The 24,484-nt window shown below is 41.6% G+C and overlaps 2 protein-coding genes across 5 annotated transcripts; one reads left to right on the plus strand and one right to left on the minus strand.

The window, feature by feature from the left end:
• Positions 1 to 333: 333 nt before the first annotated feature.
• On the minus strand, positions 334 to 14,879 carry cnot7 (CCR4-NOT transcription complex, subunit 7). Of its 4 annotated transcripts, none has more exons than XM_088637434.1 (7): positions 14,733 to 14,879; positions 13,197 to 13,406; positions 7,734 to 7,927; positions 4,897 to 5,058; positions 3,910 to 4,054; positions 2,462 to 2,572; positions 334 to 1,899 (listed from the first exon to the last, which is right to left on the minus strand). In XM_088637434.1, exons 2-7 carry the CDS (start codon positions 13,311 to 13,313, stop codon positions 1,768 to 1,770), a joined length of 861 nt encoding a protein of 286 aa, XP_088493560.1. In that variant the 5' UTR covers positions 13,314 to 13,406; positions 14,733 to 14,879; the 3' UTR covers positions 334 to 1,767. The 4 variants fall into 4 exon arrangements, with proteins under 4 accessions (XP_088493560.1, XP_088493651.1, XP_088493479.1 ...); XM_088637525.1 differs by having other exon boundaries at positions 14,678 to 14,853; XM_088637353.1 differs by having other exon boundaries at positions 13,834 to 14,853.
• Positions 14,880 to 14,988: 109 nt separating this feature from the next.
• On the plus strand, positions 14,989 to 23,863 carry vps37a (VPS37A subunit of ESCRT-I). The gene is made up of 12 exons (XM_088637110.1): positions 14,989 to 15,518; positions 16,144 to 16,218; positions 16,448 to 16,565; positions 17,308 to 17,408; positions 18,668 to 18,875; positions 19,980 to 20,050; positions 20,570 to 20,697; positions 20,793 to 20,851; positions 21,415 to 21,483; positions 22,188 to 22,331; positions 22,583 to 22,685; positions 23,557 to 23,863. Exons 1-11 carry the CDS (start codon positions 15,409 to 15,411, stop codon positions 22,661 to 22,663), a joined length of 1,164 nt encoding a protein of 387 aa, XP_088493236.1. The 5' UTR covers positions 14,989 to 15,408; the 3' UTR covers positions 22,664 to 22,685; positions 23,557 to 23,863.
• The last annotated feature ends 621 nt before the right edge of the window (positions 23,864 to 24,484 follow it).

Here is a 24,484-nt window from a genome sequence, read left to right on the forward strand (position 1 = left end):
TAATGTCTCACCTGGGATTTGAACGCACAAGCTTCCAGTTACCAGATCAGAATCCTCAAGGCTGCTCCACACTGCCATGCTGGTGGTCACAATCTGGACCCCTTCCCAGAACTGAAATGCCTGTTTTATGTGTATTACTGTACGATTTAGATTTTTTTATGACGGATGAATCTTTAGGAATCTGAGCATAAATGAAGTGCACTAGGTTAACATTTCCCAAACTAGATGCTTAAAGCGGAAATGAACATCCTCGCGTCTTTTAATCTAAGACCTTTCCAGGTGTAAAAAAACATACAAGCAATGGAAAGCTACTTAAAAAACATTTCCCATATGTAAGAAAATTCAGAAGCCTTTATTTACAAAAGCCTTAAAAACAAACACCCTTTTATCTTGCATAATTTGTTTTTCTCCTCTTTAAAAGGGATCATTTACACGGCAGTAACAAAAAAAAAAGAAGCAAAAATAATGTTATTTCTCATGGTTTCCAAGGTCCTCCATATCAGTATGAACTTTTTCTGGATATTCATGAAGTGTACTCATGCAATTCACATCTTCAGGCAACCTTAAGCTACTATGAAACAACAGCCTATTATCAGCGACTGTACAAATGCTGTTGATACACATCAGCATTTCTAAGCAACATAGATATATTGCAAAGCCATACTGGGAGAAAAACAGCACAAACCTCTGTGCTTCGGTTAACCAGCATTAAAGGTGAACAATAATCCCGAGGAAACGGTATGCGTGAGTTGGTTAAGATTTGCGATAAGAAGCACTGTTTCCTTAACAAGTAAAAGTATCAGCTTTTTTTTTAGTAAAACACTACCAAACCTACATGTCACATTTTTTAAAAACGGAAAGAAATTCAGATGATACAGAATTTCACAGCCGCCCAATTATAATTTTATCTGTGACAAGCTTACATCGTGACCGAATTGAGTTCAAACAGTAAAACTGGTGCCAACTTAACGTGTGGGGTAAAATCAGTGAGACTGACCTCATCGATGATATGCAGCGGTGTCTTTGTGCGCGTGTCTCTGAACGATGGACTGTGCCAAAAATGAACCACACTCAGTTACTTATTAAAAGAGAAAGAGTGAGTGTCCAAGTGACTGCTGGCATCTTTGGTGTTGAAGCTGGTAAACAATCAACACCCTGATGTAATAGCACAAAAAGTAAAAAAAAAAAAAAAAAAAAAGACATTTAAAATGCAGCTTTGTATTAAGGCTGAATTGTGTAAGAAACAGCTTTGAGAGTTTTTTTTTTTACCTTAAAATAAAAAATGAAAGTGGGAAATGTAACTCAAGGACATCTCCATTTACTCCACATTAACAAACATGTTTTAATGTGGAATGCAGGGCAAACTATAGATCCTTGTATTAAATTTTCATTATACAAGGATGAAATAACCAATGTCTGTTATTTTTATACATATATAAAATTAGTCATCTGGAGCAATTTCTAAAGTGCAAATTACTACGGTATAGATTTCTGAAATGAAGAATTTCTGAGGTTGCCATCACTGCAGGAAGCCTTTCCCCGACAATACGTCACAGTCTCTCACGAGAGCTGCGCCGAAGACCACCAACCTCTCCCCCGCTGCCAGCTCGGGAATTTCCCCACAAGCCAGCGGACTCGAGGATCGCACACATTGACAGAAGAAAGAACACCAAGCGACAGAATGAAGGCCTTGTTCGAACCCCTCGGGTGTGTAAAATCCAGGAACCGTCCCGCGCGGCTCTGGAGCTGGAGCGAGACGCAGGCGCGTCACGGCTGCTGTTTGTTGGCCTCTTCCTCGTAGGCGTTGCCCGTGCCGTTCTGAACGTAGGAGGAGCCCGAGCCGAGGCCGTACAAGTGGCCGCAGTACTTGGCGTCGTCGATGTGATCCTCAAAGAACATCTGGAACGGCGAAGAAAGAGACTCTTTTCAGAGCTGGTAGGGGGGAGGTGTGTGGTGGGAAAGGAGGGTGAAAAAAATGAGACCCATAAAACTGTTTTAAAGTTTTAAATATGGGACTAAGGTGCAAAAATACAGGCCCTTAGTCTCAGTTTAGCCAATGAGGAATTTACCCTGCTGGGCTCCTGGTACATCCGTCTGTCTGAGATGTGATGGTGGAGTGGGTGTACGAGCTATGTGTCTGGGATTTATCGACTGAATCAGACCATCTAGGACAGAAGTTCAGGAAAACCCCAGATTAAGAGCCACCGAAAAGAAAACCTCTTCTGATCCAGCTGCACTATCAAGCCGAATGGCTTTGTTTCCCGAACCTCACGCCAGCAGGGGACTTCAGCCCATCTACTCTCACTCGGTGTGTTAATAGCAATAACAGCTCCGGCTGCTAACACGCAGACGCGTGAACCTGCGTTTGCAAGCACGCACACACGCACACTTTCCTGCACTCCAACTGAACTTTCGTGATGGCCGAAGAGACCAGAAGACGCGACCTGTTTTTCCCCCTCACCTCTCGCATTTTGAAGAAGGCCATGCCCGTCAGCAGGGAGTCCGAACCAGCCTGGTGCTGGGGACCGATTCTTTCCAGCTCCAGCTGTTCAGCTACTTCCTGCAGGCCTCCCTGCGAGAGTCCAAGAGACCAGGAGACTGTAACCACACCAGGCTGAATCCACCAGGGGCAGTGAATGCAATACCCAAATGAGGAAATATAAATGTATCCTGTGCAGATCTTTTCTCATTATCTGAACTGGCTGTAATTACTGTGTGCGCCTACTCTGTGGCAAAACCTTTTAAATCTGCGTCCTCCTCTGATGGCATTCCCTTTCTCCCACCGCCCCCCTCTGACATCTCTGTGTGGTAACTTGCCAAAATCAGTCATTCAAGAAAACGACAAAAGCGCGAACGCTGCATGGCTTTGTTCGCAGGACACACTTCAAGCGGTCATCACAAAGCCTCTTCCAGAAAATACGGGACTGTGGTATCATGGTCATTTTGGGCATGATCCCCTTCGTGTCATAGTGAATCCTGAGCGGACCTAGCAGAAGATACTGTCGGGCTGTACACAAGGGTACAAACGTAGACTGCACCGGTTAAAAGAATATTCAAGAAAAGAAAGAATACTAGAAGAACGCTACTGGGTAAAGCTGAACGAGTGGACATTCCAATACACTTGTTGTACATGGCAAATAAAGAAATCTGGAAACTGGAATCAACCGAATAAATGAGCTAACTGACGACAGCTGGTATTAACTCTTTTTCATCGGGGCCGGACCAACCACACCCAGAGGAGTCGCTAAGGATTGCTAAACAACACAGAGCAGCACTCCAGAAACAGGAAGCAGCGGATGGTGGTGTGACACTGCAGCATCACCCCAGACAATGTTCCCCAAGAAATGTGAACATGACGTGGAGGAGACCAAGCCGGAGCTTCACGATCTTACAATGGATACAGGGAAATAATATCTTTGATGTTGAAACCAAACATCCGAGTAACTACGTCCTTCTACGTAAATCCAACACCTGGCAGTGCAACACCGACCTGACAGACCCTGAACTGCAAGCTGTAATATACGGGAGGTTTGCTCCCTGTACCCGCCTTAACATACGCAAAACCCAGAAATCCTCTGGGCCCTCCAAGTGCAGAGCACCATAGAGTAGAGGATTTTATTGCAAATGTATATGTACACTGGAATGCTTACTCGCGCCGATCTCGTGTGCCATACGCAGTACAACAGACAACACCACTCAATGTAGACGCTACATTACAAGCACAATAAATAATAACAACCGGAACAATTCATATATAGCACTGAAAGAAAAACATGGCAAACCATGCAGAAAGTGCATTAGTGCATCATGTCTGAGGCACTGGGGTAAGCAGTTAAGGATGTGCACTGTGGAAGGGTAGAAATGCACCCATAGACTAAAACATTTGCTTAGAAAAATCTCAAAAATCACCTTCAGATTTTTGCAGCTCTTCATGAGGTACTTAACATCATAAATGATTGGAAAAAACAAACGGAGAATCTCAAAGAAGTCCACTTCTTCTTCTGGCAGGTTGGCATTGGATAAAATTTTGATAAGGTATCCAAAGTCATAGCCACTGCAAATAACAAAAAATAAGAAATAATTCACACAAGTCAGGAGAAATAAAAAATAAATTAGGACTAAAACTTAATGCACAGTAATATAAAATATCTTCCTTTTGTGGCATCGTAGAAAAAAATAATTGTCACGTAAATAAATCATAAAAAGAAAACCAGCCTCCATTCATGATACAGACCATCGATGTTCAGTCTGATCTTACAAAACATTTTAATGAGATAGATCGTTGAGGTCCAGAATCATAAACTGAGTTGCAAAGGTTTGGTAATCAGATTGTACTGCATTTGCAGACTATTCTTCAGTACAAAATGGTCAGAAGACCTGCAACAATGGAAATCGATCATATGTCAATTGCTATCTTTTTTGGATCCTGACCCATTTTTGACCAATTAACAGAATTCGAAACTTTCAAGAAATACTTTCTTTTCACAATCTGTAAAGAAAAAAAGACTCATGCCAGTTTAAGGTCCCGTACAGAAACGTGGAAAAATACACAATTAAGAACTGACAGTTGCAGAACACGTGATGCTTGGAGGCTTTAACATCAAGTCAGACGCCTTATTAGATAAGACCAGGATCAAACGCTCTTGTCCTGTTCCAGTTATAATGGGCTCTGTAGCCATGAAGAAGAAAGGCACTGAAAGACCTGTACAAAAAACGTTAAAAAATGAAAAAAAACTTCAGCAATTTAAAGCTTAAGAACGCTGGAGTGCCCTGTCAATTAAGCTGACCTGACATTGCAGTGACTTGGAAGCTGGTTCTGTTACAGCCTCTGTTCCCCAGCTCAGTTAAACACGAATATCTATAACCTGTGTGCAGCAGTACAGTACACAAACTTACCTGTGGAAAGAAAGCCATTTCACTCCTTCACACAACACAACTCCAGAGGTCATAAGCAGTTCTGCAAAATACAGCGTTTCAATCCCCTCATCTTCATGCTTTTTAAACTGGATACCTGATGTTGTTAACAGTTCTATGGAGTCCTGCGCATACATGTCTTCCCTAGCAGAGGAAAAACAAAGCGTGGACAATTGAGACTGTTACAACGCACACATTTTAGAAATTACACAGGTTCTCACACTAAGCCTTTCAGAGATGTTAAGTTCTTTTAGTGATCATTTTCTAAGTCTGATATCGCTAAGTTTCTGTAAAATTACAAAATGACAGAGGCGTAACTAAACCTTAAGTCTTTAAACTTCTAATTGCTCACTATCCTGATTTTGGCACACTGTAAAGGACAACAGGGTAAGAAAGCGGTCTTCTGTCTGCCTATAAAGAGAATGGCTGCTTTTCAGTTCAGGCTACAGGCTACTATACAGTTGACTTTACAAGACTCGTGGTTAATAATAATTAGAAGACAAAATAAAGTACAGCTCTGAATACTAGGAGAAAAGGAAGTTACTTCAGTAAAGATGATACAAAGCAAGGTATTTAATATAAAATATATTCACTGCAAACCTCTCCTTCACAAACCTTACAAGGACAGGGCTACAAACTTACAATCATCAGTATTTGTATTTCTGCATCAGGAGATCAGGTTTAAATGTTTCAAGCTCACAGTCATGAGCAAGTACAACTTTTGCCACTTTGACCTAATTGTAACGTAAATACAGCATCCCAAGGCAGAAGCGTCTCTGTGTGGGAGAAACACCGACCCTGAACTACCTGTCTCGAGATACACAACGTTGAGGAGGATACAGTTTTACGCATTAAGCATGAAATTCTTAAAAGGCAAGTACACAAGACCCAGGTCACTACAGGTACAAGTAATACATGAAGCACTACTCAGGAGACAACACTGCACTCACACTGATTCAGAATGAAGAGGGTCAACCACCTGGTGAGGACTCCTCAGACTCACACTGACCTCTGGCACTGGATACGAGACTCACTGGTCAATTTCACTTCCTCGTGGTTTAGTTAAAACTTTATTTCCACTAGCTCATTTTTAAAAACTCTGCCAAGGAACACTCAAAGGTGGGTGCCAGTGTTTGCTTTTGCTTTAATAAATGCTGTGATTTGAAATCTAAGGGGGACACCTACTTGGACTGCCTGGACTCGTCAGCTATGAAATAGACTTGCTGGCTAAAATACGAGGCTGTAAAGGACAACTGGAACAGCTAGAACAGTCTGAGAAGACCAAGCCACTGGGTTTAGGATTACAAACTGTCCCTACCCTCCTGATGGTGGGACAGCCTTCAGTTGAGGATGAGATGAGAGGAACAATGTGTGGTAAATAAACTGTATCAATCTGTTTCCACCGATTTCCCAAAGGACTGAGATCGCAGCCCGGCTGAGGTGCATATATACACGACTAGGGAGAAACAATATCAGTAACTCCCACCAATGAGATTACCTGGCTAAGTTCTTACATCAGAAGACCCCAACCTGCTTTTAGTCTCTTACGGGCGCAAAGGATAATGGGAATAAGCTGGAACTGGGCATCTCAAACTAAAAAAAGAAATTGAGACGAATATTAAAAAATCTAGAAAAAGAAATGCAGTTTTTTTTCCTCTTTTAAAAATGCCTTCTTAACATATCCCTCACCACAACATACTAATCTGTGTATTACCCACAGAACACAAGCATTTAATTGAAGGCTGTCTTAAAAAAGCTGAATTATTTGAACACATTTCGAACAATTATACTCATATATCATAACTATACAGGCAAATGATATCCCATCTGGGGAAACACCTGAACCTATTACTACACCTTTCAGTGAAATTATACTAATCATTAATTCCTAAACTGCTGACGAACACACAAAATTGCATCAGCCATTTTGAGTTGCTGAAGCAACTTTCAGTATTAAGATCATTAAGGCACAAACTGGAACTTGCTAGTTCTCAAAAAAAAAAGAATTAACTCAGAACTCAACAACTATACAGAATATGCCTAATGTTATGTGCCCACTTGAAATGAAATATTCAGCTCTCACATATAGGATAGACTCATTCATTAATCCAAAAGTACAATTCATAAGTAATATAAATACATTTCTAACCTCTGAGAGTTCGCTATCCTCATCTGAGTGGGCATAAATTCCCCTTAATGAAACAATTATTCACAAAGGGTTTCAATCAGAAAGACTTGTGATATTGCTGTATGTGCAGCATCTTTTCACAAAACCATAAATGTGATTTGAAGTGGCTTCAATAGACCTCCTAGTTATAACAATAAATCTCTAATATCAATAAAGAATACTGTAGGTTAATAAGCTCAAAGAGCTCTGGTGAATCAGACACACTATCTGGAAGAACATAAAAAGTAATAAAACGTTGAGATTTCTAAACCCATGCACTTCCTTTTCTCCTAGCACTTGTGCCCCAGTTGATACAGTAAAAACTCTGGGCTAGCCAAAATAATTTAAACGTGTTAAATACCTGTTACAATTGTAATTACAAAGGAACAACTAACAGCATTTCCATACATCATCCTTCAAAGTGGCCCAAAATCAGGATTTTAGCCAGATTTAATCTGTAACAGTGAATCCAGGTAACTATTCAACCTCTCTCCCCACCAAAAATAAATAAATAAACAAGCAAAGAAAAACACAAAATTGTACCACCAGTTTGAATAATCATATTAACTGAAAAAAACAGAACTATTAAGCCTTAAAAGTAGCAGTCTTCACAACTAACATTGCAAAGGTGAAAGAACGTTTGTGCGCTTACGTAAGGTTAAACTTAAAATTGAACTGCCATGTCGATGTTCCTGGTGGGTATTCGCCTTGCTCATTCATGAAAGTCAGGCCTAGCTGGATGATCTTTAACAAATCTACATTACACCGCAGTAGCTGGTACTGGTAGTCTGCATTGCTTCTGAATTCTCCGATCGGCCTCGCCACTACGCCTGGAAACTCTGTGTCCTACAAAACAATGAAAAACAGCACATCTCCATGTAACTCATGTCTCATGAAAACGACAAAAAACAACATTTTTATGCACTGCTACTTGCGTGCAGACGCATTCACCTTATTTTCGCACGCAAAAGAAATCTTAAAACCGACAATGATGTGCTGCAGTGCCACTGGGTCACAGCTTGCTGTGTAACACATTCTGAAGAATGGGGGGGTCTGTTTCCCCAGTCCACAACATTTCAGCCAAACCCCGTTCTGCTCTTTTGGTTAAAAAGTAATTACCGCAAGAAATAAGAGTAAGGCTCGTTCACACATTCTGAGGAAACGAGCAGATCTCATTTCATTAACCTCGATTCCAACAGGAAAGACGGGTAGTTCTGTTACAGCGTACAGTATAAACCCAGCTAATGTTGGCAGTACAGTTCACAATGCTGCTGTTAGCACATTGCAAGGAATTAACAACACAACATTACAGAAAAAGTCACTCACTGACTTGCTTTGTCTCTTACATTCATACAATTGCAGACAATTGCAGTCCTAATACAAGTGTTTAAACTAATGGGTAACTTTTATTTTGATGTAGTTCCCACACTGGAAATACTCCTGTTGGTGTTTATTCCTCATGGATCCAACTTTCCGTTTCCAGGTTGCTCCAGGAGTTCTCCCTCCAATTTTAAAATCGGAACCTTCCCCTACTGACTCACCCAGTGTAAGCGTTTTATTAATGTACCTTCTTATGCACTAAAGATTCAATGCTCAACATCCTGTAGATATTCTAAATGCAACTTTATTTTTTAATCTAAAAAAAAGCTCTTAATACATTACTTCTCTACTTTTATTAGTTTCCCCTCAGGATTTCACTTAATTTTCTGTAACTTCCTTTCCCTTACAACAATATTGACTTGAGACTGAAACTTCACATAACAGAAGAGCGTGCTGGTTACACATCATCATCATTAATAGTCAAATGACTGTCCTTTCAATACTCTACATTCAAGTATAGCAATTATAAGTTTTGTGAGTGTTTATACAGGAACCACGAGACAAAATACTTGAGATTTTAATATATATAGAATATATATTCTAGTCACAGGAATAAATCAGCTTATTCTCAAAACCTTTATATGCTGGCTTCTCAGCTGCAGCCACTCCAATCTACCACACAGTTGTCCTACAACCAGTTTCATCATTAAATTGACAATCATCAGGATCAATACAGCAATTAAGGATCTGCTCATACCAAAGTACTGCAACGGATGAGACTGAAAGGGGTGCAAGCTGAGGAGCCCTTCTTTATATGGCAGATGCTGTGAATGTTACTGCAAAAACTGTGAATATCCAAAATTCCTACTTTTCCCCTAAATACATGAAACTCCTGTTTATATATTCAGGGATCTTGTGAAATCCCCAAATTCACGTTCTTACCTATAACATATGTACAGTGCAGTCCATAGGTATTTGGACAGTGACATAATTGTTGCTGTTTTGGCTCTGTACTCCAGCACATGGGATTTGAAATGAAACAATGGCTATGGGGTTACAGTGCAGAATGTCAGCTTTAATTCGAGGGTATTTATGTCAATATTAGGTGAACCTTATAGGAATCACAGCCCTTTTTATACATAGCCCCCCCATTTCAGGGGACCAAAAGTAATTGGATAATTGGCTGCTCAGTTGTTTCTTGGCCAGCTGTGTGTCACTGCATCGTTAGTTCATGCACGAGAGAGCTAACAAAAGGTCTTGTGTTGATTCTAGATGTGCATTTGCATCTGGAGTCTGTTGCTGTTGTCTCTCAACATGAGGACCAAAGACATGTCAGGTCCAGTAAAGCGGGCCATCATGAGGCTGAAAAATGATAATAAATCAATCAGAGACATAGCCAAAATATTAGGTGTGTCAAAATCAACTGTTTGGTACATTGTTAAGAAGCAAGAATGCACTGGTGAGCTTAAAAATAGCAAACAACCTGGCAGACCACGGAAGACCACAGTAGTGGATGACCGAAGAAGACTTTCAATCGTGAAGAAAAACCCCTTTTCGACCGTTGAACAGATCAGGAACACCCTCCAGGATGCAGGCATAGACGTGCCAAAGACTACCATAAAGAGTACACCAGCATAACCTCAGAGGGTTCACCACAGGATGCAAACCACTCGTAAGAAAGGCCAGTTTGCCAAAAAGTACATAAAAAAGCCACAAGTTTTGGGACAAAGCCTTATGGACAGATGAGACGAAGATGAACCTGTACCAGAGTGATGGAAAGAGAAAAGTATGGAGAGAAAATGGAACTGCTCAGGATCCAAAGCATACCGCCTCATCTGTGAAACATGGTGGAGGTAGTGTCCTGGATTGGACATGTGTGGCTGCCAGTGGACCTGGCTCACTTGTCTTTCTTGATGATGTGACTGCAGACGGCAGCAGCAGGATGAATTCTGAAGTGTAGAGAAGCATCTTATCTGGTCAGATACAACCAAATGCTTCAAACCTCACTGGACGGCGCTTCACCTTGCAGCAGGACAATGACCCCAAACATACACCAAAGCAACTATGGAGTTTTATAGGGCCAAAAAGTGGAATGTTCTCGACTGGCCAAGTCAATCACCTGAACTGAACCCCACTGAGCAAGCATTTCACTTACTGAAGACAAAGAAAGCATAAAGCCCCCAAAACTGAAAATGGCTGAATTACAGGCCTGGCAGAGCATCAGCAGGAAAGATGTCAGTCTGGTGATGTCTATGGATGCAGACTCCAGGAAGTCATCAATTGCAAAGGATTTGCAACCAAGTACTAAACATGGCAATTTTATTTAAGATTACGTTAATGTGTCCAATTACTTTTGGTCCTCTGAAATGGGGGGACTATATATAAAAAGGGCTGTGATTCCTATAAGGTTCACCCAATATAGACGGAAATACCCTCGAATTAAAGCCGACATTCTGCACTTTAACCTCATAGTCATTGTTTCATTTCAAATCCAATGTGCTAGAGCACAGAGCCAAAACAAAAATTATATGTCTGTCCAAATACTTATGGACTACACTGCACAAAGACTGTACGGACGTGGAATTATCTGACTAAAATGAAAACCTACATGCACTGTTAAACAGGACTCTGCTTCTCACCTATTTCTATCTATTCTATGTTTTATCTGCTTCTTATTTGTTTCAATCTATACTGTGTTCTATCTAAGTAATATTTGTTAATCTTCACATTATTAAAGGTTTTAAGCAAATTAGCTTTAAAGTGCAATTAAAAAAGATTCAAGGGAAAATATTTGCTGTAGAAAATCACTAGAATTACAATTTGCCTGCACCCTTTTTTAAAAGATTTGGCTGCTGTGTGACCCATAGACTTTGATTCTTTATGTAATACAGTACACCATACACTGCTTCTCAGAGTTTATCTCATGTGACCGACTGCACAGGAAAATCAATTCTATACCAAAGCCTTCTGGTGTTATCTACAATTTTCTAATCTATTTTGATTAATGGAACTTCAGGCAATCCTCTTACTTCAGACATAATGGTTTATTTAAACTTAACAAATATCGTGGCTCTGGCCACTTGGAATACAATTCCACTGGTTATGGGTCTCCTATACTGATATTACAACACTGGTTTAAAAATTAAGGTTTGCAGAGAAAATATAATTTTACAAAAATACTTTGAAACACATAAAATAACAAGTTAATTTAAACAGAACTTTAAAAAGTAATAACCAAAGCATTAACTAGTACTTAAACAATTTACAGTGTTTAGTTTGTTTGTCTAAATCACTCGAAGAAAAGCTAGGTTTACATTATGTTTCAAATCATACGTCTGAATAGCACTGAATACTACTGTGTACTGTATTGTGCACCAAGTGTCAAATTAGCTATTTGATGTAAGCAAATGAGTTAAGTGATTTTCAACGGCTTTCCGATTAGAAAAGTGTGTCCACTAAACACAGAACAGACTCAATGGAAGGTTTCACCAACGAGACGGTGTCTCAGATTCAGGCAGGCTGTGTACCGTGAACAATCCCAAGGGGGTAGTGTCCATCGGATATTCCAAGCATTTGAAAAAGACTAAAAAGAAGGACTGTAATTCTTCCGGAAAGAATATCTCAATTGGTGTTTAACTCAGTGAAGCCTGATGGAGTCATCAATAACACATAGGAGAGGTCTATCAACAGTAACAATGTCCTCTCGTACATGGTACATTAAACAGTCCTTACCTGCACTGTAGGGCAGAATCAGATTGTGATGCTGCCTTCTGTGGAAACTCTGCACTCAATATTCCCATGACAATATGAAACACAAAGATACCCTTGCTATTAAGCAGGGTTTGCCATCTCTGCTCCTCAGGGTCCAGAATCCAGAGGGTTTTCAATCTCTTAAAAACGTTTAAGGCTGTGAAGAAGGTACAAATTGGTCTAGTTAAGCCTAAATTAGATTTAACACACCTTCCAGGTGTGGGGCTGTTTATAACTTCCAGACACGCAGAGCACCTGCTGGATTCTGGACTCTGGGGATTTGTAAACCCTGTTGCAAAGTATTGTTAAAATGCATCATATTGATGTACAGAAGCTTTGAGTCTCACTCCTTTCAATCATCAAGAAAAATGTCACTCTAAATATTCACTATCAGAGTAACCAAACCGTTTTTACTTATGCTGTTTCTTACATGTGTATACAGCCATGTGCAGTTTTATCACAACACTTGGAAATTTCTCATTTATTTACTTTTGTAGAAACATTTTATTTTTTTTCCCCACACATGGTTCATTTTTTCAAAACCATTACATATTACATATTCTTAACTAAGTGCATGTTTTACCATCTATTGGAGTTGTGTCTGGAATCACCATCTTCTCAGATATTTAAACTTTACACCATTCTTCCCAGATGGAGCAGCACAGCGATCATACTGTAAAATGTATAGTTATCCACCTATCTTGTGAATATGGTCTCCAAACTTCAGAAACCACTTACATATTTACAAATGTATGACACTATTCTCACCTCATCTTGTAGTTTTTAAGAAAATTAGAAGATTTTTTAAAATTGTGTTTTAACCATTTAATTAGCTGCTTTTCACCACCTCACAGATGCATACTTTATGTAACAGTCATTTCTGGTCCCCACTGCTCTCCAGCCATAGAGCTTCGGAGGAAAGCTGGAAACACTGCCTGGCACAGATCACCACCTTGCTCTCTGACTGGTAAAAGCTTTGTCTTTCTGAAAATGAGCACTGCAGGACTGACAAATTTGAAGACAGCAATAATATTCATCAGCTTACCATTGCAATGTAGTTATATTTGCGTATCACTTGGCGGATTCTCTTCAGCTCCTCATCCAGGTTGGAAGCCCACACCTCACAGATTCTTTGGCTATGGTCTACAGTTGCTGCTGGCATAATGCCACTTTTAGATGCAAGGCATCGAACGCAACAAAACTTGCTGGTAGGGACAATTTCATAGAAATTTGGGTCCTGTTCCTTTTATTTGACCTAAAATTCAAACAAATGCAATGAGTACTGCAATGCCGGAAAGAACATTTGAGGTATAATTCATTTGACAAGTTTTAATTAATGATTGTAGACAACAAATGCACTCACAAATATTGGTCTCTGGCTCAAGGTTAATCTTCATGACCAGAGTCTATATAATACCTATCAGTAGTCTATGGTACCACTGAATTCTGCAAATCCTACTCTTTTGATTTCTGTTTTTAGAAAAAGAAAATGTCACACAAACAGCTATGAGTAATCAACAAGGCCTGCATAGACTATCTCTGAAACCCAAAGATGTAAAAGTACAAAGGTGAAGTAAAATATAATTAAGCAAAAAATACTTAGGGCTATAGGTACAGTTATTTGTAAGCATGTTTAATAAATATGTACTATTTGAATTGATTTGTTGAAAAAGTCCACTTACACAGGACTGATCATTCAGTAAAGTTGCCGACAAGGATGATAATCAGTTGGGTAGTGATCAATCAAAAAACACACGTCTGCTGGAGCTGTCTCTAATACTGAATTACCCACAGACGATAGCTGAAGCTGAACGGTAAGCATCAGTCCCCATCTTCCAAATCCCATCTCTTTTCAAGACGCATGAACGACGTCAATGTATTTTGCACCGTGACTCAACAGTGTCTGAACGATGCGGTTTGTGCTGCTTTCTTCCATGCTGTAACTTAGAAGGCAAGGACTCCAAAAATAAGATAAGCCCAGTATTTAACAGTTCTCCCCTAAGTATCACACTCACAGGCCTGTCAGTTTTTATAAATGTGGGGGTGGGAGGGGGGGGGAGAGTATCGCACTGCCCAAAAATAAGAAACTGCAGCTGCAGCTACAAAAATCAATCGCTCAAATGGAGACACGATGTTATTGCAACCTAATAATTCACGAACCCAAGCACCTTCTCAGTTATGTTCAGTCGTCAATTTTATTTCCAGTGTCTATGTGCGCTGTAAGTTACATGGCTTGAAGCTCACACGACGCGCAATCGCTAACACTCAACATCGCTACTGTACGTCTCTGGTAGTGTTGTTGACATGACGCCATGATCCCTGCTACCACAACGTGAACGGCTTTTCTACGTGAGCAGGCTCATAACAGAAACATATAGAATAAAGAAGGGGACGAGTCAGCTACACGTGATATATGTATGTTAAAAGACTCCTCTGAGCTTTGTGAAAGCCCTTATAAGTTGTACTCGCCCCGATGCGGGGCTCGTGTTAGCAGTTGCAAATTGGCTATTCTGAACTTGAACTTACCTCTTGTCACATCTAGTCACATGGAAGCTACATTTTTCCAATAATAAATAATTACCTTGATTAGAAAGGACCGGGGCTTGGAATCTAACTTTTTTTAACAGTTTTATTTTAAGAAAGACCGAAAACGACATACAGCCTCCACCTCCGAACTTCCCATCACAACCCCACACGCGAACCCGTGACGTCATCAACTTGCGCGTCCTGACCTTTCCACCCGGAGGCAGAGGGGTCGAAATGGTTTTGAGGCTTATTATTTCTTTTTAATTTTAGAAAATAATCATTTCAACGCCGGATAAAAAAAAAGAGAGGGGCGTATTTAAGGTGGCGCCAAACCGGTCTCTACTGTGTTGTCGAATATTTTAACAGCCCTTGCGGAAAACACGTGATGACGTATGGCACAGTCACCACAACCGCAGCACTGCCTGCAAGCTCGGGGCTAGTGTTCTTCCTAATTTTTGTTTTTTTGTAGCGTATGTGGTTTTCAGTGGGCTTTGCGCTGGGGTGACAGTGCGAAACTGAGAAACATGCTTTCGCAGGCGACGTAGATTGAGCGACCATCCTCGCGTTTAGACATGTTCAAGCTCAAGACGTGCGTTTAAGTCCGGTGCGGTTTGACTTTTTGTTGTTGTTGTTGTCGGGGCTTGCCGTCGCAGTCCCTGCCGTATCTCCAGTTTCGACTGTTGAGCGACTAAGTAGCCGTCGAGTTCAGCTCCTGCCACGATTAAAGGAGGATGAACTGGATTTTCCCCTTGTCCAAGGGATCTGGACCGCTTCCACCTCTGAACAGTTTACAGCAGCAGAGGCAGAGGCAAATCGAGTCGCTCAAAGCTGCCCACTCCAAGTAAGTACTTCCATCTTTTCCCACACGTGTCTCGTCTTTTTCCTGCTGGCCCCAGATTAAAGTCTTGGGCTGTTTGTGACCCTAAGAGGCAAAGCTAAAAAACAAAGGCACTTTACATGCCGGCTGATGTCTCAGGGCAGTAAGCGGTTGATGACGGTGCTAAAAAAACATTTACCGGTACTGGGCGATAGGATGAGTATGACGTTAATATGGAAATTCCCTGAACTCAGTAGACTGGCTCGGCCGAATGCTCAAAAGTGGCACTTCTTCAAAGTCAGACCATTGCATGGTGAAAGGCCGGTCGTTACACGGATCCTGTGTAACTGGTCGAAAGGTGAATGAGGGGTGAAGGAATTGTGATTTGCCGCGGACTGACGTGGACAGCTTTTGACTTTCGTTTCTCACGTGAAAGTGAAATTATGAAAAAAAAACAAATGTTCGAAGAGGGGTTGGGGCACTTGAGAAACAGCCGAATAAAAATGAGTTAAGACCTCAAAATTCTAAACACGACACGCTGCGTTATTTTTTTATCTCCGTTTTTAACATTTAAAATAGCCTTCCTGTATATTTAAAATATCCGTTGGTTATCTTCTGAACGTGAAGGTATATTCAATTCTCCCTACAGCCTAGCAGAGATCCAGAAAGATGTGGAATACAGAATACCCTTCACAGTCAACAACACAACTATCAGCCTTAACATGTAAGTACACAGGGCACCTCTGATGTGGCTGTACAGGGGATTTGTCTGGGGGGGTGGGTTCGTACCTTTCGGCAAACGGTTCTTCTAGAACTGCACAGCTTTCTTGAGATATCAGCTGTGAACATGGCGTTTCGTGGGAACATTGCCTCAGAGAAAGAGCTCATTTGCTGTAACTGTGGTCATTGTGTGTCTTTCCCACGTCAGCGTTGGCTAATGTGTATCTCTGCAGTTTGCTTCCACCCCAGTTTCCCCAAGAGAAGCCGACTGTCAGTGTTTTCCCCTGTGTGAGGCATCACCTGGTAGACAGCCAAAATGGCACAATCGTAACCAGCCCCCTCATAACCAATGTAAGTACAGCGATAATTACTTCGATATCAGAGCTGCTGTGAATCCTGAGCCCTGCTTCACATGATTACAGCATGGCTTAATATGGAGTGTCTGCTTTGATCAGTCTGTTCTATTGCTTGTTATATTAAGGCCATGAGGAGTATATATGTGTTGTAGGCTTCTTGAGTTCACGCAGTAAAAAGGATAATTGGGGACAAGATAGAAAAACAAACTACTTTTATTTTCTTTTTAAAAACTCTATCGACTACAGTGTGTACGCACATATATGGGGACCAGCTTTAGGGTGGTAACCCGTTAACAGAAGACTACACACTCACTAAGCTACACAGGACACTTAAACTAATATAACACTGTTTACAGAAGCAGTGTCAGCTGCTGGTCATCTTGCTGACCCCCAGACTAACCCCCGGCTACAACTCCCAGCCTGCTTCGCGGTACCCTGAGTGCCTAGGTGCGCTTCCTCCTCACCACCGGGCGAGGGCGCTACAAGATATATTTTTTTTAACGGATAATCTACTTATGTTTTGCAGTACATAGCCATTAGGTTTAGAAATAGATTTACGGTTTTCATGGAAGAGGCACACAGATGATGTTGAAAACACCCAGACTTGCCAGGTTGCAGGATTTTAATTTAGCGATTTGGTGAAAATTAAACCTCAGGACTCAGCAACCCTGGCAAAACAGATCATACAGCAGCTCCACGTGGACGTTGCTTGGTTTTATTTTTCTTTTTTTTCTCAGTTTGGAATGCACTCAGATCTGGGTAAAGTCATACAGAGCCTCTTGGATGAGTTTTGGAAGAATCCGCCTGCCCTGGCATCTGGTTCTGCCAGTTTTCCCTTGTGAGTAATAAAGTGAAAAACAGTTTTCAATCTTATGATCTGTTATGATGCTGTCAAAGTGTTACTAGCTGTGCTGTCAGTGACATAGGGAGTGAAGGTTCTTTGAGGATGACATCAGTGCGGTGTTATTTTATCTGGAGTCTTTTTTTACCTTTGCGCTTTGAACGTGTTGCTGTTTTGTAACTGACTGAGCACAGTACACATTTTAAGGAAAACCTTTCCTTGAAAATTCCAAAATTACTGAAGCAGGTAAAGAGCTGAATAGTAGGTTATAAACTTTACAAAAAAACGTCAAAACAGGCAGAGTTGTTTATTAGAGACCAGATATTGTTCACAATATTTTCTTATTGCCAGCTCTGTTTCCATGCAGTTGAACAATTGCTTCAATAATTTACAGAGGTGCATTTTGTTTATATGTTTCTTAGACTTATCTCATTTACATGGTGACTAAAGAGCTCTGGGTTTATTTCATAGTTGGATTTTTACCCATGAGGTGTGCTATGAAGCTCAGGCAGTTGTTCTGGAGGAGGCGTTAGAATAAATGCTAGTTTATCCAGGTTGGCTGATTAAAAGGTGCTATTTTTTAATGTTTTTGGTTATGGTTTATATTTTCTTATTCCCTCTGTGCTGGAATAAAGCATACATTTCATTTGTAATCTTGCATGTCTTCAGACTCTTGACATACAGTACGGTTTGTGGATAGGGCTGTACATCCTGTAATGGTCACATGTAATTTCTTTCACAAAACTTTCTTTACTTGCATTAATTCATCCAGACTTTACATCTTTAAAAATATTTGTAGTCTTTAATTAAAGTATCTGTCTATAACCTTTCGAAATCGTATATCTTTGACGTGAATCTTAAATTAGATGAAATTAGTCTTGTGTTTCAGAAAATTAAAAATAAAAAAACTTCTCATCTTCCCTTTAAGGTGTAAAAATTAAAAACATTAATATTAATCAGCATGTATGAATGCACAAAGGAGTTATATGAAAAACCAGGTATATCTGCACTTTTATGAGCCACATTAAAATGGTCCGTTTTGTCACTTTAAGACAAAGAGTTTATGGCAAAATGATTTTTGTTTCCATGTTAGTTTCTTTTTTGCGTTCCGGGTTCAGTTCTAGGCGACCCAGTTCCTCGCTGGTGGGAGTGCAGGGTGTCTGGGAGCCGCCCCTGCGTTCTCCCGCAGCGCAGGTGCTGGTGTTCCCAGTGCGCCGCTGTCGTAACGCAGCGCTCGTTTCTCTCCGTCGTTCCAGCCTCTACAACAAGCCCTCCGGAATGGCGCCCTACCCTCCCCAGGGCTTTCACTTCATGCCCGCGTTCCCTCCCCAGGACGCCCCTCGGCTGCCGGGCGCGGACTCTGTCCCCGCGCTACCCCCAGCGTTCGGCACCCCCAGGCCCGCGGCGCCCGCCTACGGCCTCATCGCCGACCTGCCCCTGCCCGTCCCCACAGCCGACTCACAGGTGCGCAAAGAATATTATTATTATTATTATTATTATTATTATTATTATTATTATTAATTCATAGTTCCTGATGCTGATGTAGTGCTTTTCTGGACGCTCCACTTAACGAGCTTCACAGGTAATGGGGATCCCCTCCACCTCCACCACCTGGATGATATGACAGCATCCAGAGTGTGCCAGTCCACTCCCCACACACCAGCTCTGTCGGGAGGAGAGCAGAGTGATGAAGCCAGTTCAGAGATGGGGATTATTAGGAGGCCATGACTGGTAAAGGCCAGGGGGAAATTTGGCCAAGACACCAGGGGTAACACCCCTACTCTTTTCGAGAAATGCCCTGGGGTTTTTATTGACCACAGAGAGTCAGGACCTCAGTTTTCTGAAGGACTGCACCTTTTTACAGTATATTGTCCCTGTCACTGTACTGGACCCACACAGGCCATGGAGTGAGCGACCCCCTGCTGGCCCCTCCAATACCTCTTCTAGCAGCAGCCTTAGCTTTCCCAGGAGGTCTCCCATCCAGGTACTGGCCAGGCTCACACCTGCTGAGCTCCAGTGGGGCTGCCAGCTGGGAACTGCTGGGGCACGTAGCTGATGCCCGCAGGGCTCACGTTAGACCGCAGCCCGTGCCTCTCAGTCGTGACACTTCTCTCTTCCCTGTCCGTCCCGTACATGTGACCTGCTCTCACCGAGCCTAGCTCTGCGTTCCCCCGCCACATTGACTCTGAAAGTCACACATAAAGACCCATACTGCATTTGTAAGGTTATGTCTCTGGTTTGGCCAGGATGTACGTTTGCCCGGCCCTAGACTGTGCACTCGAGAATTTATGATCTACCTCTGGAGAGCCTGCAGTTAATGTACTGGGACACAGGCATTCCTTCATGCGCAGGTCAGATCAGTGCAATGTCACCTTGTCTGTTTGGAGACTCTGCCACCTGTGATTTTAGCTGGTTTGGTTAAGCACTCTATGTGTTGGAACACAAATTTCTGAAATGTAGAGCAGCAGGTATTCTTTTTCCCCCCGGAGCGTAGATGTTACGACAATGTGTTTTCACCAGCTGTTGGTGAAAACACTTTTCCTGTTGGAATTATTTGCTGCATTTCAGGCAGGACTGAATGGCCACACTTACAAGATGCCTGAAATTCCTGAAACATTTCCAGAGTTGACCGAGTTGAGGTAAATCTTCAGTGTGGAATTGCAACTTGTTTGGAATCATCTCGAGTGGTTGGTTGTTTTGTTAGTCTTTAATTCTTTAGTGAGATGGAAAAAAAACAATAACAGCAACACTTAAGCTTAATAATTGCTAGGCTTCCATACAAGTAGTTCAGGTGGGTAGCTGCGTCAGCATGCGTAGGCTGCAAAGGAACAAGTAATAGGTTTATTCCATGCTCACACCTGAAGAAGGCTCCACGGCTGAAACGTTGTGTTCTCTTTCTTCTTTTTTTCAGCATGGAATAAACCTATTACTTGTTCCTTTCCATACAAGTAGTTTAATTATTGGTTTGTAGATTTGCATGATTCCAGATGTAGTTTGTAACCACCCAGTTAAGTTTACAGAGAGAGAGTTATGGCATCAATCTGTTGGCAATATGTTTTTTCATGGAAGAGGATACCAGATTTGAGTACCGATGTGGCCAAAATGAATGCAGTTGAAGCTCGAATGAATGTTGTTTGTTTTTCCATTGTTCTGTGTAGCATAGCTCAGCTGAAAGACCTGAGCGATCAGGAGGACCTATTGCTGCAGCATTTCATACGCCTTCCCCAGCTGAAACAGGTCACTTCGGACAAGGACGATCTTGTCCAGAATATCATTGACATGGCAAGTACGTAGCATCACTGAGCCTGTGCAATGTCGCCGATGGCATGCACATGGCTGAGCTTTCTGATCTCAGAGTCCATTTATGTTTTCTTCATACAGAAAAGAATTTGCAGTTGGAGCCACAGTTGGAAGGGAAAAGGCAGGAAATGTTGTACAAAGTAAGTGTTCCACTAAATGATCATGTTTTGTGTCATGTGATGTTTTGTAAATTGACCTGCTTTTCTGTAGAAGTGTTTGAAGGAACTTGTCACATCCAGAGGAAAAAGGGTGCTGGTTTGTTGCTTCACTGCTTGAAATGTAGCAAGAGAGAGTGATCTAATGTTGCTCTTCTGTGTGTGTGGTGGCTTTGCTTGCAAAATGAGGGCGGTCCTGGAGGCTGGATTCTTCTGGGTGAAATATGTTGTTTAAATTGAACGTGGAAGGAACAGTGCAGGACAGATGTTTCTGAAGCCGATTTATACTAGTCTGTGTCATAGCACTTTCTTCCAGTTCCCAGTTTGACTTTATTATCAGGCTAAAATAGATCCATTTATCCAAGAAATATATTGGTCCTCATTTCTGTAACTGGGTGTTTTACTGAAGGGACCTGAGTGAAGTACCATGCTCCAGTGTACAAGGGCAGTGCCTAAAGGCCTCCCAGCTGCAGTCCCGCGCCCTGACCTCTGTGCCACAGAGTGTGGAACTCTGGGTCCGCTAACTTCTGCTTGCCTCTTGTTTTCAGTATGAACTGTTGAACCAGCTGAAATCTGCCTTTGAGACAAAGATGCAGAGGCAGCATGAACTGAGCGAGGTAAGGATCCTCTGACATTTCAGTGTGTGCACTTGTGTGAGCACACCCTCCTGGTGGAGGGTTGAGGAGCTCTTCGTATTGTTCATTGCACTGTATTAAAGTCCTGCCCAGTTTGGGGCTTAAGGCTGGGAGGCGTGAATGTGCTGGGGTGCGCAGGTCTCTTATATGGACTAGACAGGGACCCTGGAATGAGTGGTTGTCTTTTGGGAGGTGGGAGAAAAGTCAAGCCAGTAACGCCTAAGGATGATGCTAGTAGGAGTTGCCTGTTTTTTTCTTTAATCGGATCACACAGACGCGCATTAATGTGTCACGTGGAGCAGATGTAACTTTCTGTTGGTCCGGAAACTTACCTGTTACCTTTTTGTTGTTTTGCACATTGCCTGTTGTTGTTGTTTTTTTTTTTGCACATCGTCTGTTGTTGTTTTTTGCACACTGCCTGTTGTCTCTGTCTTTCTTTTGCTACACAATTGTATTGTCGTTGTTGTTGTTGTTTTTTTCTCTTTGTACTACTTATGTCCGAGAGCTAGCTAAATAGCATTTCGTTATACCATATACCATGTATATGAGTGTAATGACAATAAACTTGAAACTTAGCGAGAGTATGGGAAAAGAAGGGAAGGTTTACGAAGCTCCCCGATCGATTCCGGGAGCTCCAGGCGTGGTTGTGCGGTTTAAAGGCTGGGCTTCACCCGTCTCGTCGGCAGAGCTGCAGCTTGAGCGCCCTGCAGGCCAGGCTGAAAGTCGCAGCTCACCAAGCGGAGGAGGAGTCGGAGGTCGTTGCCGAGGAGTTCCTAGAGGGCAAGACGGACATTGACGACTTCCTCACCAACTTCATGGAGAAACGGACTGTACGTAGCCGGACACAACGCCCTTTCCATTTGCTGTAGTTGTTCCATTGTTTTTAATGGATGGTTTGACACTTTATGAGTTTTAAGTGAATTTTCTTATGGTTACCAAGTGGCTAAGCCTCGTTTTAAAGCTAATGAGTTTGCGGGGCAAACAGAAGTCGGACTCAGTCGGGGTCCGGCTTGCCGAGACTCTCTGTCGGACTACGTCTGTATACTATTATTTGATTCAAGCTTGTTCCTTTGGTCCACAGCTTTGTCACTGTAGAAGAGCCAAAGAGGAAAAGCTCCAGCAGTCAATGAACACCCACGGACAGTTTCATGCAGCACTTTAGGCTGTTTTTTTTTCTTTTTAAGGTAAACTGCTTATCATAAATACCAAACAAAAGCCCTCTGACACTTGAAGGGTCACACACCTGTTTCCTGTATCCTTGTGTGGAAGGCTTGGAGTGCTGAGGTTTAAACTGCACTACTACTACTACTACTACTACATTTCAACTGCTCGTGTGTGCCTTTTGACTTTGTATGTATTATGAACCCCAAAACAATAAGGCAGATTCAAATCGTGCAGTGTTACCTTTCCTTGTAATTCTCGTCTGTTAGTCTGCAGGGTTCGGTGTTGATCGCTGTATTTTGTGTTCTCATTCAACTTCACTCTGGGAATGTAGGAAAGCCATCAACAGGATGCGTGTACTGTAGAATAATTCTTCAATATGGTTTGACGTTACAGTAAAAGGAGAATTCCGCCAGGTAGCAAAAAAATATATATTTTCCTTATTTTAAAAGTGTAGAAAATGATGAAAGTGACAATTTATGCAGGATCTGAAGATATTGAAAGATCGGTTATAACAGTGGTGAGGAACAGTATGCAAATAGTTAAAGCTTTTTAAAGTGTTCGCTTTGGTAGTGGTTGTTTAATAATTTACATTATACTTTATTAATGCCTAACAATGCTTTAAATGGCAAAATATACACAATGTACACTGGACATTACTGTAGTAGACTCCATGAATTAGACTACATACCCATATATATATAAACTAAAGCAGTCTGATAACAGGCTGAATATACTTTACTTAATGTGTGTTTTAGCAGGAATTTACATAATTACTAAATTCTCAACGTGGAGACTTTATACTTTACTGACCAATGAAGAGATTAATTGACAACTCTAGTTTTAATCTAGTATTCAACTGTAGGAGTTCATGATGTCTTTTTTTTTTTTCAGGTCTTGACTTGTTGAACTACCAGCACAGCTCAGAGCAGGATGAAAAAGCACATCTTGTTTTCATAGAAATCCAGAACTGAAGATGCACCGTGTTTTGTGTTATTAATTGTATCAGAACTAGAAAGAAATTGAACTAACCACACTGTCAAGCATTTTGCAGATCATAAAATTTACTTGAACTATGTTATTGCTGCCCTTGTACTTAAGAAAAATACTGTATTTAAATAATGTTAATAATAGACTTTATTATAATCAGATGTATTTTATGTTATTTAATTTGTTAAGTAATAAACCTTTAGATCATGCATTTCTTGCTCGTGCAGGCCTTTTTGTTGATGTCAGCAGTCCTCGCTGGAGCCGAGCCAGTTAACTCTTTTCCTCATGGTTTTGCTCGTGCTCTACAGCAGTTATTCTACAGGTACAGCTGAAAACTGTTTGGACGGCTGAGAGATGTGGTTGGGTAAGCGGCCCACAGACCCAGGGATCTCTGGAGGAGCACGTGCGTATAAAGACCTGATGCAGATCATCTTTGTGGTCTGCAATTTCCCCGCCTTACAAATCCGCAATTTTAAGAGGATCAGCATCAGCTCACGTGACTGTAAAACAAAGTTGGGTGAAAAAGGAGATGAAGAGAGAGGAGGGAGCAAGTCTCAGTTACAACCCACTTTCTTCACCTGATGAGGCAACAATAAGGCGTGTGGCCTTGCTGGCTGTTGTCGGTCTGGGGGAGTGTACATACTCATACTCAAGCAGGTGTCAGAATGAAGTATCATTTAGACCAGGAAGGTCTGACTGCAGTCTTCAGTCTTCAGCAGCCCACTGTCCAGCTGAATGTAGAGGTCTTTTTAAATCACTGGCTTTTCAAGAACAAGAAAAGGTTTCAAATTTCTCCAGTTGAGCAAATGAGCACACTTAAGGGTCCTGGTGA

Source organism: Lepisosteus platostomus, chromosome 1, assembly GCF_059453375.1.
Source record: "Lepisosteus platostomus isolate fLepPlt1 chromosome 1, fLepPlt1.hap1, whole genome shotgun sequence".
NCBI classification, from domain to species: domain Eukaryota; kingdom Metazoa; phylum Chordata; class Actinopteri; order Semionotiformes; family Lepisosteidae; genus Lepisosteus; species Lepisosteus platostomus.

Excerpts from the sequence above, each read along its gene's own strand:
- vps37a (XM_088637110.1), top strand. The coding sequence starts at position 15,409 with ATGAACTGGATTTTCCCCTTGTCCAAGGGATCTGGACCGCTTCCACCT. Across the intron at positions 15,519-16,143 it reads CTCAAAGCTGCCCACTCCAA|CCTAGCAGAGATCCAGAAAG; the intron begins GTAAGTACTTCC and ends TTCTCCCTACAG. Across the intron at positions 20,852-21,414 it reads GGCAGGAAATGTTGTACAAA|TATGAACTGTTGAACCAGCT; the intron begins GTAAGTGTTCCA and ends TCTTGTTTTCAG.
- cnot7 (XM_088637434.1), bottom strand. The coding sequence starts at position 13,313 with ATGCCAGCAGCAACTGTAGACCATAGCCAAAGAATCTGTGAGGTGTGG. Across the intron at positions 7,928-13,196 it reads AATATAACTACATTGCAATG|GACACAGAGTTTCCAGGCGT; the intron begins GTAAGCTGATGA and ends ATTGTTTTGTAG. Across the intron at positions 4,055-4,896 it reads AAATGGCTTTCTTTCCACAG|TGGCTATGACTTTGGATACC; the intron begins GTAAGTTTGTGT and ends TGTTATTTGCAG.